The sequence below is a fragment of the Aethalodelphis obliquidens genome, unplaced genomic scaffold (genome assembly GCF_003676395.1).
Source record: "Aethalodelphis obliquidens isolate GAN/ISIS:26980383/991018 unplaced genomic scaffold, ASM367639v1 scaffold11, whole genome shotgun sequence".
Classification (NCBI taxonomy): domain Eukaryota; kingdom Metazoa; phylum Chordata; class Mammalia; order Artiodactyla; family Delphinidae; genus Aethalodelphis; species Aethalodelphis obliquidens.
Window position 1 is genome coordinate 11732912 of NW_020837955.1, and position 17487 is coordinate 11750398.

Below are 17487 nucleotides of genomic sequence, written 5' to 3' on the forward strand. Positions count from 1 at the left end.
TTGGTCTCTGTCTGACCAACAGATTATGGCAGATGTGATGATACGACACTTCTGAGATTAGATTATAAAAGACACTGTGGCTTCCACCTTGATCACTCATTTTCCCTCTTGGATCACTCACTTTGGGGTAAGCCAGCTGCCATGTCACGCAACTCTATGGAGAGGCCCATGTACCGAACAACTAAGGCCTGCCCAAAGCCACACAAATGAACTTGGAATAGAATCCTCCAGCCCTAGTTGAGCCTTCAGATGACCAAAGTCCCAGCTCACAGCTTGACCATAACCTGAGAGACCCTGAGTCAGAACTACCCAACTAAGCTACTTCCACATTCCTGTCCCTTGGAAACTGCATGAGATAAAATAAGTGTTTGTGGTTTTAAACTGCTGAATTTTAGAGTAATTTGTTATACTGCAACGGATAACTAACACAGCCAAGGATGAACAAATAAGCTACTCCTTTGCCTCTCCACTCACTCATTCATACTATATTTTAAAAAGTCTTAGGGACTTCCTTGGTGGTCCAGTGGCTAAGAATTCGCCTTCCAATGCAGGGGATGCGGGTTCGATCCCTGGTTGGGGAACTAAGACCCCACATGCTGCAGGGCAACTAAGCCTGTGTGCCACAACTACTGAGCCTGCACGTCACAACTAGAGAGCCCGTGTGCCACAACTACAGAGTCCACGCTCTCTGGAGACCGCATGCCGCAACTAGAGAGAAGCCCACGCGCTGCAATAAAGAGCCCACACACCGCAACGAAAGATCCCGCAAGCTGCGAAGAAGATCCTGCGTACTAAAACTAAGACCTGACGCAGCCAAATAAATTAAAAAAAAAAGTCTTAAAGTTCACTTGAAACTACCTTGAAACTCTGACAAGAGATATAAATGGTTTAATGTTCTCCTTAGTTTATGCTAAGATGGCCTATTTAAAACAAACAAAAAATAAAAATAGGAAAAGTAAATAAGCTTTCTCTTTGAATAACCTAACGTATAACTCATTAAAATGTCATTTTTAAAGAAAAATGATTGTCTCATTAATAATCTAGTTGCTTGAGATAAATTAAATTTCATAGTCCTAAACACTAATTCTCATCTCATTGAGTTAATCTGAATGTTAGGTCATTTGAAGAAAAGGGAAAGAAAGATGTTTGTCTATGGTGGTAAGTTTAGAAAGAGTTAGTTTTAAAGTTTAGAAAAGAGGATGTGCTGTAATAATTTGATCCATTTTTCTACACAATCTACCCAAGGTGTGAAATAATGACATGAAAAGAACATTCTGAAAAAGAAAACACCCTCCTCAATCGTTCTTCCCACTGGTTTATAACTCCATTAACTTCATATAGCGCTCTGTCAAAATGAGAAAGAATTGTTTTTAAGGGCAGGAAATCCAACAGCTTCCCCTGGATATGCTCTCTTCCAGGCTTTAGAGATTCTTTCTTATCTCTAACTTTCATGATGCAGCATAAATCTACTTCCTTACTGGGTCTTCAGTGAACATGGAAAAAAGCCCTCTTTCAATAGACTTGTAGCTACATTCCAGACTTACTATTTTATTGTCTGCAAAGAAAACAATTCCCTAGATTCTATGCTGTATAGTAGTTTTGTTTGTTTTAAAATGTCTAGCCTTTTAATATTTCTTGTAGTTATTCTCTCTGCAACTTTTCTGTTATCTATAGGGTGTGAGCCCCGCAAATCAACATAGTATCAAATGCAAGAAAACATCTCTCTAGTCCCTTCTATGTAATAGGTCTGTCCCCTAAATTCAATATCAATGATTCTAACGTATTACCTTAATAAGAGAAGGGTATGGTGTTGCTTCTTTTTCTAATGATAAAATCTCAAAATTTGTAGGAATAAATTCATTCTTCGTTGGAAGTTTAAATTTCCCATTCAGATCAGCATTTTGCCATTTCTGGATGAATAGTGAAAACACACACACACACACACACATAAAAGCAATTAGAATTTGATTTAAGAGTTTAAAACAGTCACATTGCTTAATATCTAGGCAAATAATAAGAGAATAAATGTCACACAGCATTCTCTCCCATCATATATAAAAAGGCTACTCCCAAGATCTATCAATGACTTTTCATGAAACTTGAACTGGAGTCTCTGGAACTAATCAAGGTTTTACATTCATCTATCTTTCCTCTTTACGCATGTCTAAAATGACCAGCTGAGGTGAAGGAACAATCTGAGACTGTGGAACTGAGGCTAACTGGTCCATATGAAGATCATGTTTGCTCCAGCCATTTAAAGAATGGAGAATAATCTGCACAGAGATAAATACCCACAACTGCTAGACAACAGGTCATTTAAAAGAGTTAAACTTTCAGCTACACTATATTACTTGAATGTATGGCTTGAAAACTAGGTTAAAGGGGGCTTCTCTGACTTCAGCACTTCTAAAGGCCTGGTCTACTTCTCTCCCAGACGACCACATGCATTTTCAAGTGGACCAATATTTCAAGCATAAGGTTAAGGACAAAGTTGAGATTTAAATCTGGATTGTGGGACAGGATCGACACAACCTGCAGGTCGATCTGTTCCATGGGCTGCTTCCAAAAGCTAACTGAGGCAGATCAGACCACGATTGATGAACTCTGATTTATAAGACTTTTCATTATTTTTTAAAAAAAGCAACCAACTGCCAATGATTCTGGGTTTAGTAATTTGGTCTCCAGCTGATGTGGCACAGCCTTGCAGCTCCTGTAGTTCTATTTTGGTCCCTGCATTTGTGTCTTTTGGCACTGGGATGGTGGGGATGGTGGCCATGGCCATATTATTTATATGTAGCAACTTAAGTCCCCAGTATGGCTGAATCGTAGGGCCTGGTAAACACTTAGCAAGTAATTTCACTGCTAAGCTTCCAGATCAATTTGTTTAAATTCCCATTTGGGGCAGGTTTGTCATGGTCAGAATTTGGTGAACAGGGGTTTTCTCTTGTTTGAGGGTTAGTTCACACCCAGCACTAATTCATGGGAGATGAGCTTTCCTCACAGTTTAGTAAGATGGACATTTTCACACACTAAAGGGCTTCAGTCATCTCCTTATGTGCTGTGAATATGTCAGAAAAGTACCAGTAATAATTTTTCTTTCTTAAACTACTTTTTTCTGTATCGTCATTACCCTGGTACATTTAAGAAATATCCATTACCCAAGTTTAACTAGAATTTAGTCAGAGCAAGGTTTTCTGGTGTCGCCCCATGAATAAAGGACACAGTCTCAAAGCTACACAGCCAATGAGAACCAAAAAAGAAAAAGTACTGGACCAGTAGATAAGGCTCACAAACAAAATCCTGACTCCTGATGAATGGGGTAACATACTATCTATACATACCTGTTTTGAAACAAATCATAATGACCCTATGTTGACAAAAAGAGCAATGATACAATACGAGGCATAAAATATAGCCCCTCCTAAAGTGAAGATGGTATGAATCCCAGAAATTGCTCCCCACCTGTGCTCACAGTAAGATCGTGAGCTCTCAGCCCTTGCATCTGTCTTTCAGGTTCTCTATTTCCATCTCTCCCTGCCTGTCTTGGTGCCTCTGCAACCCTGTGTACTTTGGACTTCATTGATCTTTGACCGCATGAGACTTGGAGTCTGCTTTACAGCCCTGCTGATCTGACAGGCAGACGAGAAGGTGGCTATAGTATCATTTCTTCATGCAAAACCTAAGCTCCAGCTCTCCACCTCCCTGTTCACTCCCCTTGGGATGGTACAGACAGTGCTGGGCCATCACTCTCCACACTTTGGGCTGTGAATTGGTTGATCTAGGGAGCTCATATTCTTGTGTGTCCCTCACACATCAGCTTATTCACAGATGGGTTAACCCTACCTTAATGACTTCATCTGGTATAGCTTCTTGCTTGTACTGGGTTCCGTACCACTCTTCTGTGCAATCAGTTTTTCCTTCAAAAGATTTGGAAACTATTGCAACCCTAGAGATAGATGGGAAAAAAACCTATAAACTCATGTTGTATACATAAATTTATAGAATCTGACTCACGAAAATATAAATAATATCCAAGAATGTGTTGGGCCTCTACAACCCAGTAAGTCCTATGAGGCCTAGCTGAAACAGCAATGTATGTACAGAAGTCTTTGATCATAGTCTCTGTTATCCTTTGGTTATAGCCCATCATTTTTGGTATGAAAAGCTGCTTGCAAGAAAGATTCTTGTTATGAATGCTTTTGACTAAAACCTTAAAAGAAGAGTAGCTAGGGAAAAAAGTGGAACCAGGTCAGTTGAAAAACAGTCCTTAAAAAAGCACAACAAAGTACTCCCTCCCAGGAACAGCTCAGGCCCCAGGGTTACAAGAATGGATAAGAAAATTTGTTGGCTCATTCAGAGATCCAAAAAAAATTAAAAACACACTTTCATTATAACTTGCTAAGTTTGTACACTGTTATTTTTTTTTCCTGCCAGACACCACCATCAACCGTATGTACTACATGTACACTGGCCTTCCTGATGCTAGGGGAGACAGGGACACGACCAAGAAAACACCTCTATCTTTCTCTGCTGGGGTAGTAGAAAGAGCACAGAAGAGAAGTCAGAAGGAAAGAAAGTTCAGGGAGGGAAGGTAGAGGCAAAATAATGTCAAAAGATTACAAGTAGAGGAGCGAAAGAAGCTCTATACCAGTGGAGCTTCTGTCCCTGTGTGGATCATCATGGACAGTTCTGCCTCTGCCGCCTTTTAACTATCAAAGTTGGAGTCATTTCACTCTGACTAGCAGGCTCAACCCCAGGCTGGGACCAATCCTACTTTGAATCTTGCAGATAGAGGACTAGGCCAATAGCTTGGAAGGCTTGCCATGCAGTCAGTCCTGTTATTGGTTTCACTTCTTCTTTACGTCCCAATTCAAATAACTAGGTTCACATCTGTTCCTGCTTATTCTCACTTGTCCTCCCAGAGGTTAGTTTCTAGCCTCTGAATGTCGGTCTCACAGCTGAAAGCCCACTGCTTGCAGTCAAAACTCCCCTCTACTGAACACCCATTAATTTTCAGGATCCTGATCTCTGTGTTCCAAACACCTGCCCATCGTTGGACCTCCCCAATTTCAATGCCTGACTGTCTGAACCACCATCTATTCCTTATTCATTCTAGATAAAATACTCTACCTGGCTAGCTAGACTTGGCTTTCTCACTTGCTTCAGGGTAGATATCATAAGCAATCTGACTCACCTATCTGTTAGAATGACTGACTAATCTTCCAGTTTAAGGTGTTCCTGATCTGGCCTAACTGCCACTGACCACTATCAGTTCTAGAAAACATGCTAAATAAGAATATGTTCGACAGAAACATACAGAAGAATCATAGGGTTTAACAGATGAAAGAGTTCTGTTATTGTATCTAGAAGAAGTGATACATGTTGGCTATTTGAAAATCCTGTATGAGGGGTATGTGTAGTGTATACAGAACGCACACGGCCACATGAAGGGTATGTGATGTTTCTTAAGGGCATTCATTCAATACATGACAGAGCCAGCTAAGAGTCAGTCATAGAAATTGCTTCTATTCCTGTTGATTTTTCAAAGAATGAATGGAATGATTCTCTGGGAGACCTCTGAAAAACATGTTAGGAAGTAAAATTCCGTGCTAGAGAGGTGGCATTCCATCTTCTCTGCCATGAGATGCTTGATTTGGGAAGTTTATTACATAGATGGCTCTGGTTTCCCTGAATGACAGCCCATGAATCAGAATAATGAACAAGGGATTGATTACAACTTGGGAAGACTGGAGCATTCATTTGGCAGTGGACTTGCCCTCTGGAACAGGAAAACTTTAAACTCAGTTCTGAGAGAGAAAGTGAAAAAACTTGGGAAAAGCTATCAAATGCTCTGGAGGATGACTATATGACACAGAAGGAAGCAGACCCTGGAGGCTGTCCAGTGATGCTCAGGTTAAAAAAGGAGGAGAAGGGAGATTTATTAGTTACGATCCTAAGGGATCTAGATAGTTAGATACCAAAGTAAAGTGTATGGGGTAACAGTTGACATGTTACCATAAGGAAGTAAATATGAGGTAGTTAAGTGTAGCTCCTCAAACTACAGAAATACCAAATACTGGCCTAACAAAAAGAGATACCTTTGCAGACCAAGAGTTAGCATACCATCGAGGAATTCAAAACTGAAATACAATGGAAGAGTATGTACTTTCAAATAAATTACGAAGGGTGAATAACAGAAGACACAGAGTAGACACAGGTCAAATGTATACAGAAATCTATGAACCAGAGTGTGGAACCGCGAGAGCACCTGAATTAGGAGAAAAGGAGAAAAGAGTCACAATAATTGAGGTACACACAGAGAGCTGCAGTATATTTAACTGCAGACAATTGAGAAAACTGGCACAGACACTGCAGCATCTTAGACTACCTGCTGGAAACCTAATTATACTAAAAAATAGTCTCCATGAGTTTTTTTCTTAAATATGTGTGTGTGTTGAGGGGTGAGGGGGGAATGCCACTCTTCAATTCCATCCACAAAGAATTGGCTACTGACATAGTCCTTAGAAATGTGAGAGGAAATGGCCTCTTATTTTCATACTGAAGCTTATAACAGTAAGAAAAGGAAACAGTGGGCTAGAACGAATGCTGACTGTTGACTTCCAGTCAGCCATTTAGAAGTGTTCAGTGGGAATGAATAGCTGTTGCTGCTGATGGAATCCATTCAGAAATAATCCTGACTACAGACATTAAAAGGCAATATGGTTCCCCAGGAATGAATTCTCATGAGACCTTTGCAAATAATCCCTGAGAGAGAAAAGAGGGAAGACAGCCAAGAATGAGAAGAGGCTTCACAGGTAACCATGATAAATTAAAAAAGAATTAGTAGAAAGTGCACAGATCTGGCCATGAGAAACTTGGATTCTGGTCGATACCGTGACTCACTTTCTTTGAGATCTTGCCAAAATCACAGTTAAGATCTAAATTAAGCAAGTCTCTGGGCTTCGGTTTCATTACTTTTTAAATAGGGATTCAAACTAGATGAACTCTGTCCTTCTACTAGTAGATTTCCACAGTATCATGATATCAAATCATATTTTTAAAAGATACACAACAGAGGAAGAAAGAAAGCACAAAAAAAATCTACTGATGACAGATTCTAAGTCAAACTTAAAAAACAGTGACAGGAAGGCTAAAGTGCTAAGAAATTGAAGTTCACGAAATGTGCTCAAAAATTTTTTTAAAAAACGGTTTCTTAAAGTAAGAAGGAATCAAGAAAGGTTAGGCTAAAAGTTTAGAGAATTCAATCAGCTTGAATTCTGGGCAAGATGTTTTAAAACATAATTCCTGACTCAAGAGGGGGAAGATGGAGGAAGAGTAAGACGCGAAGATCACCTTCCTCCCCACAGATACATCAGAAATACATCTACACGTGGAACAACTCCTACAGAACACCCACTGAACGCTGGCAGAAGACCTGAGACCTCCCAAAAGGCAAGAAATTCCCCACGTACCTGGGTAGGGCAAAAGAAAAAAGAATAAACAGAGACAAAAGAATAGGGATGGGACCTGCACCTCTGGGAGAGAGCTGTGAAGGAGGAAAGACCTACCCCCACTAGAAGCCCCTTCGCAGGCGGAGACTGTGGGTGGCGGAGAGGGAAAGCTTCGGAGCCGCGGAGGAGAGCACAGCAACAGGGTGCGGAGGGCAAAGCAGGGAGATTGCCGCACAGAGGATCGGTGCCGACCGGCACTCACCAGCCCGAGAGGCTTGTCTGCTCACCCGCCGGGGCGGGAGGGAGCTGGGAGCTGAGGCTCGGGCTTTGGTTGGATGGCAGGGAGAGGGCTAGGGTTGGCGGCGTGAACACAGACTGCAGGGGGTTAGTGCACCATGACTAGCCAGGAGGGAGTCCGGGGAAAAGTCTGGACCTGCCGAAGAGGCAAGAGACTTTTTCTTCCCTCTTTGTTTCCTGGTGCGGGAGGAGAGGGGACTGACTACAGCGCTCTTAAGAGCGCTGCTTAAAGGAGCTCCAGAGACGGGCGCGAGCCGCGGCTATCAGCGTGGACCCCAGAGACGGGCATAGGATGCTAAGGCTGCTGCTGCCGCCACCAAGAAGCCTGTGTGCGAGCACCGGTCACTATCCACACCTCCCCTGCCGGGAGCCTGTGCAGCCCGCCACTACCAGGGTCCCATGATCCAGGGACAACTTCCCCGGGAGAACGCACGACGCGCCTCAGGCTGGTGCAACATCTCGCTGGTCTCTGCCGCCGCAGGCTTGCCCCGCATTCGTACCCCTCCCTCCCCTGGCCTGAGTGAGTCAGACCCCCGAATCAGCGGCTCCATTAACCCCGTCCTGTCTGAGCGAAGAACAGACGGGAGCTGTGCGAACAAAGAAGAGAAAGGGAAATTTCTCCCAGCAGCCTCAGGGGCAGCGGATTAAATCTCCACAATCAACTTGATGTACCCTGCATCGGTGGAATACCTGAATAGACAACGAATCATCCCAAATTGAGGAGGTGGACTTTGAGAGCAAGATATATTATTTTTTCCCTTTTTCCTCTTTTTGTGAGTATGTATGTGTATGCTTCTGTGTGACATTATGTCTGTATAGCTTTGCTTTCACCATTTGTCCTAGGGTTCTGTCCGTCTGTTTTTTTGTTTGTTTTTTACTTTAAAAAATTGTTTTCTGGTTTTCCCTGGTGGCGCAGTGGTTGAGAGTCTGCCTGCCGATGCAGGGGACACGGGTTCATGCCCCGGTCCGGGAAGATCCCACATGCCGCGGAGCGGCTGAGCCCGTTGGCCGTGGCCACTGAGCCTGCGAGTCCGGAGCCTTGCTCCACAACGGGAGAGGCGACAACAGTGAGAGGCCCGCATACCGCAAAAAAACAAAACAAAACAAAAAAAAACAACTTTTCTTAATAATTATTTTTTATTTTAATAATTTTATTTTACTTTATTTTATTTTATCCCCTTCCTTCCTTCCTTCCTTCCTTCCTTCCTTCCTTCCTTCCTTCCTTTTTCTTTCTTCTTTTTCTCCCTTTTATTCTGAGCCGTGTGGATGAAAGGCTCTTGGTGCTGCAGCCAGGAGTCAGTGCTGTGCCTCTGAGGTGGGAGAGCCAACTTCAGGACACTGGTCCACAAGAGACCTCCCAGCTCCACATAATATCAAACGGCAAAAATCTCCCAGAGATCTCCATCTCAACACCAACACCAAGCTTCACTCAACGACCAGCAAGCTACAGTGCTGGACACCCTATGCCAAACAACTAGCAAGACAGGAACACAACCCCACCCATTAGCAGAGAGGCTGCCTAAAATCATAATAAGGCCACAGACACCCCAAAACACACCACCAGACGTGGACCTGCCCACCAGAAAGACAAGATCTAGCCTCATCCACCAGAACACAGGCACTAGTCCCCTCCACCAGGAAGCCCACACAACCCACTGAACCAATCTTAGCCACTGGGGGCAGACACCAAAACCAATGGGAACTACAAACCTGCAGCCTGCAAAAAGGAGACCCCAAACACAGTAAGATAAGCAAAATGAGAAGACAGAAAAACACACAGCAGATGAAGGAGCAAGATAAAAACCCACCAAACCTAACAAATGAAGAACTAGGCAGTCTACCTGAAAAAGAATTCAGAATAATGACAGTAAAGATGATCCAAAATCTTGGAAATAGAATAGAGAAAATGCAAGAAACATTTAACAAGGACCTAGAAGAACTAAAGATGAAACAAGCAACGATGAACAACACAATAAATGAAATTAAAAATACTCTAGAAGGGATCAATAGCAGAATAACTGAGGCAGAAGAACGGATAAGAGACCTGGAAGATAAAATAGTGGAAATAACTAATGCAGAGCAGAATAAAGAAAAAAGAATGAAAAGAACTGAGGATAGTCTCAGAGACCTCTGAGACAACATTAAACGCACCAACATTTGAATTATAGGGTTCCCAGAAGAAGAAGAGAAAAAGAAAGGGACTGAGAAAATATTTGAAGAGATTATAGTTGAAAACTTCCCTAATATGGGAAAGGAAATAGTTAATCAAGTCCAGGAAGCACAGAGAGTCCCATACAGGATAAATCCAAGAAGAAACACACCAAGACACATATTAATCAAACTGTCAAAAATTAAATACAAAGAAAACATATTAAAAGCAGCAAGGGAAAAATAACACACAAGGGAATCCCCATAAGGTTAACAGCTGATCTTTCACCAGAAACTGCAAGCCAGAAGGGACTGACAGGACATGTTTAAAGTGATGAAGGAGAAAAACCTACAACCAAGATTACTCTACCCAGCAAGGATCTCATTCAGATTTGATGGAGAAATTAAAACCTTTACAGACAAGCAAACGCTGAGAGAGTTCAGCACCACCAAACCAGTTTTACAACAAATGCTAAAGGAACTTCTCTAGGTAAGAAACACAAGAGAAGGAAAAGACCTACAATAACAAACCCAAAACAATTAAGAAAATGGGAATAGGAACATACATATTGATAATTACCTTAAACGTAGATGGATTAAATGCTCCCACCAAAAGACACAGACTGGCTGAATGGATACAAAAACAAGACCCATATATATGCTGTCTACAAGAGACTCACTTCAGACCTAGGGACACATACAGACTGAAAGTGAGGTGATGGAAAAAGATATTCCATGCAAATGGAAATCAGAAGAAAGCTGGAGTAGCAATTCTCATATCAGACAAAATAGACTTTAAAATAAAGACTATTAGAAGAGACAAAGAAGGACACTACATAATGATCAAGGGATTGATCCAAGAAGAAGATATAACAATTGTAAATATTTATGCACCCAACATAGGAGCACCTCAATACACAAGGCAAATACTAACAGCCGTAAAAGGGGAAATCGACAGTAACACATTCATAATAGGGGACTTTAACACCCCACTTTCACCAATGGACAGATCATCCAAAATGAAAATAAATAAGGAAACACAAGCTTTAAATGATACATTAAACAAGATGGACTTAATTGATATTTATAGGACATTACATACAAAAACAACAGAATACACATTCTTCTCAAGTGCTCATGGAACATTCTCCAGGATAGGTTATATCTTGGGTCACAAATTAGGCCTTGGTAAATTTAAGAAAATTGAAATCGTATCAAGTATCTTTTCCGACCACAACGCTATGAGGCTAGGTATCAATTACAGGAAAAGATCTGTAAAAAATACAAACACATGGAGGCTAAACAATACACTACTTAATAACGAAGTGATCACTGAAGAAATCAAAGAGGAAATCAAAAACTACCTAGAAAAAAAAGACAATGGAGACACGATGACCCAAAACTTATGAGATGCAGCAAAAGCAGTGCTAAGAGGGAAGTTTATAGCAATACAATCCTACCTCAAGAAACAGGAAACATCTCAAATAAACAACCTAACCTTGCACCTAAAGCAATTAGAGAAAGAAGAACAAAAAAACCCCAAAGCAGAAGGAAAGAAATCATAAAGATCAGATCAGAAATAAATGAAAAAGAAATGAAGGAAACGATAGCAAAGATCAATAAAACTAAAAGCTGGTTCTTTGAAAAGATAAACAAAATTGATAAACCATTAGCCAGACTCATCAAGAAAAAAAGGGAGAAGACTCAAATCAATAGAATTAGGAATGAAAAAGGAGAAGTAACAACTGACACTGCAGAAATACAAAAGATCATGAGAGATTACTACAAGTAACTCTATGCCAATAAAACGGAAAACCTGGAAGAAATGGACAAATTCTTAGAAATGCACAACCTGCCAAGACTGAACCAGGAAGAAGTAGAAAATATGAACAGACCAATCACCAGCACTGAAATTGAGACTGTGATTAAAAATCTTCCAACAAACAAAAGCCCAGGACCAGATGGGTTCACAGGCGAATTCTATCAAACATTTAGAGAAGAGCTAACACCTATCCTTCTCAAACTCTTCCAAAATATAGCAGAGGGAGGAACACTCCCAAACTCATTCTACGGGGCCACCATCACCCTGATACCAAAACCAGACAAAGATGTCACAAAGAAAGAAAACTACAGGCCAATATCACTGATGAACATAGATGCAAAAATCCTAAACAAAATACTAGCAAACAGAATCCAACAGTACATTAAAAGGATCATACACCATGATCAAGTGGGGTTTATTCCAGGAATGCAGGGATTCTTCAATATATGCAAATCAATCAATGTGATACACCATATTAACAAATTGAAGGAGAAAAACCATACAATCATCTCAATAGATGCAGAGAAAGCTTCTGACATAATTCAACACCCATTTATGATAAAAACCCTGCAGAAAGTAGGCATAGAGGGAACTTTCCTCAACATAATAAAGGCCATATATGACAAACCCACAGCCAACATCATTCTCAATGGTGAAAAACTGAAACCATTTCCACTAAGATCAGGAACAAGACAAGGCTGCCCACTCTCACCACTCTTATTCAACATAGTTTTGGAAGTTTTAGCCACAGCAATCAGAGAAGAAAAAGGAATAAAAGGAATCCAAATCGGAAAAGAAGAAGTAAAGCTGTCACTGTTTGCAGATGACATGATACTATAAATAGAGAATCCCAAAGATGCTACCAGAAAACTACTAGAGCTAATCAATGAATTTGGTAAAGTAGCAGGATACAAAATTAATGCACAGAAATCTCTCGCATTCCTATACACTAATGATGAAAAATATGAAAATGAAATTAAGAAAACACTCCCATTTACCACTGCAACAAAAAGAATAAAATATCTAGGAATAAACCTACCTAAGGAGACAAAAGACCTGTATGTAGAAAATTATAAGACACTGATGAAACAAATTAAAGATGATACAAATAGATGGAGAGATATACCATGTTCTTGGATTAGAAGAATCAACATTGTGAAAATGACTCTACTACCCAAAGCAATCTACAGATTCAATGCAATCCCTATCAAACTACCACTGGCATTTTTCACAGAACTAGAACAAAAAATTTCACAATTTGTATGGAAACACAAAAGACCCCGAATAGCCAAAGCAATCTTGAGAATGAAAAACGGAGCTGGAGGAATCAGGCTCCCTGACTTCAGAGTATACCACAAAGCTACAGTAATCAAGACAGTATGGTACTGGCACAAAAACAGAAATATAGATCAATGGAACAGGATAGAAAGCCCAGAGATAAACCCACGCACATATGGTCACCTTATCTTTGATAAAGGAGGCAAGAATATACAGTGGAGAAAAGACAGCCTCTTCCATAAGTGGTGCTGGGAAAACTGGACAGGTACATGTAAAAGTATGAGATTAGAACACTCCCTAACACCATACACAAAAATAAGCTCAAAATGGATTAAAGATCTAAATGTAAGGCCAGAAACTATCAAACTCTTAGAGGAAAACATAGGCAGAACACTCTATGACATAAATCACAGCAAGATCCTTTTTGACCCACCTCCTAGAGAAATGGAAATAAAAACAAAAATAAACAAATGGGACCTAATGAAACTTCAAAGCTTTTGCACAGCAGAGGAAACCATAAAGAAGACCAAAAGACAACCCTCAGAATGGGAGAAAATATTTGCAAATGAAGCAACTGACAAAGGATTAATCTCCAAAATTTACAAGCAGCACATGCAGCTCAATAACAAAAAAACAAACAACCCAATCCAAAAATGGGCAGAAGACCTAAAGAGACATTTCTCCAAAGAAGATATATAGATTGCCAACAAACACATGAAAGAATGCTCAACATCATTAATCATTAGAGAAATGCAAATCAAAACTACAATGAGATATCATCTCACACCGGTCAGAATGGCCATCATCAAAAAATCTAGAAACAATAAATGCTGGAGAGGGTGTGGAGAAAAGGGAACACTCTTGCACTGCTGGTGGGAATGTAAATTGATACAGCCACTGTGGAAAACAGTATGGAGGTTCCTTAAAAAACTACAAATAGAACTACCATACGACCCAGGAATCCCACTACTGGGCATATACCCTGAGAAAACCATAGTTCAAAAAGAGTCATGTACCACAATGTTCATTGCAGCTCTATTTACAATAGCCAGGACACGGAAGCAACCTAAGTGTCCATCATTGGATGAATGGATAAAGAAGATGTGGCACATATATACAATGGAATATTACTCAGCCATAAAAAGAAACGAAATTGAGTTATTTGTAGTGAGGTGGATGGACCTAGAGTCTGTCATACATAGTGAAATAAGTCAGAAAGAGAAAAACAAATACCGTATGCTAACACATATATGGAATCTAAGGAAAAAAATAAATAAGGTCATGAAGAACCTAGGGGTAAGATGGGAATAAAGACACAGACCTACTAGAGAATGGACTTGAGGATATGGGGAGGGGGAAGGGTAAGCTGTGACAAAGCGAGAGAGTGGCATGGACGTATATACACTACCAAACGTAAAACAGATAGCTAGTGGGAAGCAGCCGCATGGCACAGGGATATCAGCTCGGTGCTTTGTGACCACCTAGGGGGGTGGGATAGGGAGGGTGGGAGGGAAGGAGCCGCAAGAGGGAAGAGATATGGGAACATATGTATATGTATAACTGATTCACTTTGTTATAAAGCAGAAACTAACACACCATTGTAAAGCAGTTATACTCCAATAAAGATGTTAAAAACAACACAAAACAAAACAAAACATAGTTCCTACCTGGCAGGAACTCATAATCCAATGAGACACATGACCTAAAGCAAAATGTGATATGCTGGACTTCCCTGGTGGTGCAGTGGTTAAGAATCCGCCTGCTGGGCTTCCCTGGTGGCGCAGTGGTTGAGAGTCCGCCTGGTTCGTGCCCCGGTCCAGGAAGATCCCACATGCCGCAGAGCGGCTAGGCCCGTGAGCCATAGCCGCTGAGCCTGCGCGTCCGGAGCCTGTGCTCCGCAACGGGAGAGGCCACAACAGTGAGAGGCCAGCGTACCGCAAAAAAAAAAAAAAAAAAAGAATCCGCCTGCCAATGCAGGGGACACAGGATTGATCTCAGGTCCAGGAAGATCCCACATGCCTCAGAGCAACTAAGCCCACGTGCCACAACTACTGAAGCCTGTGCGCTTAGCGCCGTGCTCTGCAACAAGAGAAGCCACCGCAATGAGAAGCCTGCGCACCGCAACGAAGAGTAGCCCCTGCTCGCCACAACTACAGAAAGCCTTCACGCAGCAACGAAGACCCAACACAGCCGAAAAATTAATTTATTAATTTAAAAAATTGTGATATGCTGATCCCATGTTAGCAGATACAGGACATCATGGATCTTTAAAGTGCAAAGGTGGACCAAACAACAGAAAAAAGGAGTTGAAGCTCAGGATCGGTGAGTGAGCCAGCCAGGTGACTCAAATGAACTCACATCTCCAACACAGATGAGTCACATTCTCTGATGCTTAGGCAACTAACAAATCGCAGCAGGATCATTGCCTACCACCTTTTATAATTAATGGATGACAGGAGAAGAGGCAGAAGACTGAAGATGGGCAAATGCTCTGATTTTCAGAAAGGAAAAGGAGTGTGGCCTAAAAACCATAAACCAGTGGATTAGGCACTGACCTCCTGACAAAATTCTACAGTCAACTGTCAGACTGTCAAACATCTGGACAAGAAGACAGTTATCACTGGGACCTACATGGATTTACCGAGAATAACTCCTCCCAAACGAATGATTTATTTATGACCTAAGCAAGGCATGTGGCAAAAACCCTATAGCTGTATTTGTAGGTTTAAAATGGTAAAATGGGCACCAAAAGATAGGATCAAAGAAGGTGGGTGATGATGATGATGAAATAGTAACAGGTAAAGATCTTTGAAAAGGTAAATCAAGTCTCAACATTGAAAAGAACTCTCTAACAATTAGAACTGGCAAAAATGGAACTGGCTACCTTGGTATTTAATGAGTTCCCCATCCTTGAAGGAATTTAAGCTGAGGCTGGTAACTACTTGTTAGAGATATTGCAGAAGAGATATATACTTGACAGAGGTTGGATTAAATGACCTTTAAGGTTCCTTTCATTCTGAAGGATTTTCCTATTAATTTTCCTACCTGGTTGCAATGCTAAACTTGTCTCAGTGGGTATTAAAGAAAATAATCTTACCCTCCAGCAACCCCAATCTGGCTTGGCAGTTGGCATTATTATCCCAGGCTGTTCTGCACTATGTCACTGACTGCAGTTACAATTATAACAGCCACAGAGATCAATCTTATAGAGAAAAAGTGCTTTTTCGTTAAAGGTGAAGGTAGAGAGAAAAAGAGGTTCTCAATTCTAACTGTGTAAGATATGGAATTTAGAAACAGGCAATTTAACAAAAGTAAAATGTATGCTCTGGCAAATTCACTCCTATAAAATGTTTCCAGGTCTGGGAATTCCCCGGCAGTCCAGTGGGTAAGACTCCACACTTTCATTGCCGAGGGTGCAGGTTCCACCCCCGGTCAGGGAACTAAGATCCCAAAAGCTGCGCAGTGAGGCCAAAAAAAAAAAAAAGAGAAAGAAAGTGTTGCAGGGTCAAATAACTGGATCTAGGGCTGCAAAAATTATGGGAACATAATTAAATCATGATTTTTCTTGCCAAAAAAAGCACATCTTTGTTATATGATATAATCTTAAATAGGATTACCTCGTATTTGTACAATAGTTTTCAACTTTGCTAAATCATTTTGCATCACATAGAAAGATAAAGCACTACTACATTTTTCAGGTGGGCAATTTTCCAGGAAATTAAATGAGTAAGTGTTCATGACATTATATAACTTTTCACATGTCCCCTTCGCAGAATAATGAACTCTGAGGTTTCACATTAGTTATTCAACAAACACTGGTTGAAGGAAAAAAGTGATCTCTCCAAGATAGCATGACTAGTAGATGAAGAAACCTTAAAAAGTGTTTACTGAGTTTTATGATTAAGTTTAAAGCTCTTTCTCCTCATTTTGATAGGAGGTTTTGTTTTTAGAAGGTATATAATAAAATTCAACAGAATTTAGATGTTTTTTTTCTTCAGAATATATAAGGTACATTGAGGAAAATAGAAATAAGTAAACTGTTTTACTTACCTAAAATGATTTAACGTGTGTTCTGAGTATTTTTCTTCCTTGTATTTTAATCATCTAAGCAAATGCATAAATCACCTTAAGATCAGAAGTTCTTAATCTTGATGAAGTCCAATTTATCAATGTCTTTTCTTTAATGATTACTGCTTTTTATGTTCTAAAAAATCTTTGCTTATCTCAAGGTTTTAAAGATATTTTCAAACTGTATTTTCTCCTAGAAGTTTTCTAGTTTTAGCCTTTATACTGAGGTCTATGATCTATCTCAAATTAATTTTTGTGAATGTTGTGAGGTAAAGGTCACATTTAACCTTTTCTTCCATGTGGCTATGCAGCATGTGGAAGAGCACCATTTGTTGAAAAGATTTTCCTTTCCCATTTTAATTATGTCAGTGCTTTTGTCAAAAAGATCAACTGACCAATGATTAATGGGTAAAGAAAATGTGG

The 17487-nt window shown here is 40.5% G+C and overlaps 1 protein-coding gene across 11 annotated transcripts in view; it reads right to left on the bottom strand.

The window, feature by feature from the left end:
* Positions 1 to 17487, bottom strand: part of IDE (insulin degrading enzyme) — a 113190-nt gene that overhangs the window by 27138 nt on the left and 68565 nt on the right. For all 11 annotated transcript variants that reach the window (XR_003433826.1, XM_027112052.1, XM_027112048.1 and 8 more), the window contains 2 exons: positions 3844 to 3946; positions 1788 to 1910 (listed from right to left, as the gene is read on the bottom strand). Coding sequence is in view for 10 of the 11 variants with exons in the window: in XM_027112052.1 (XP_026967853.1) it covers positions 1788 to 1910; positions 3844 to 3946 (226 nt within the window). In the remaining variant the exon portion in view is untranslated. The remainder of the gene's footprint in view (positions 1 to 1787; positions 1911 to 3843; positions 3947 to 17487) is intronic.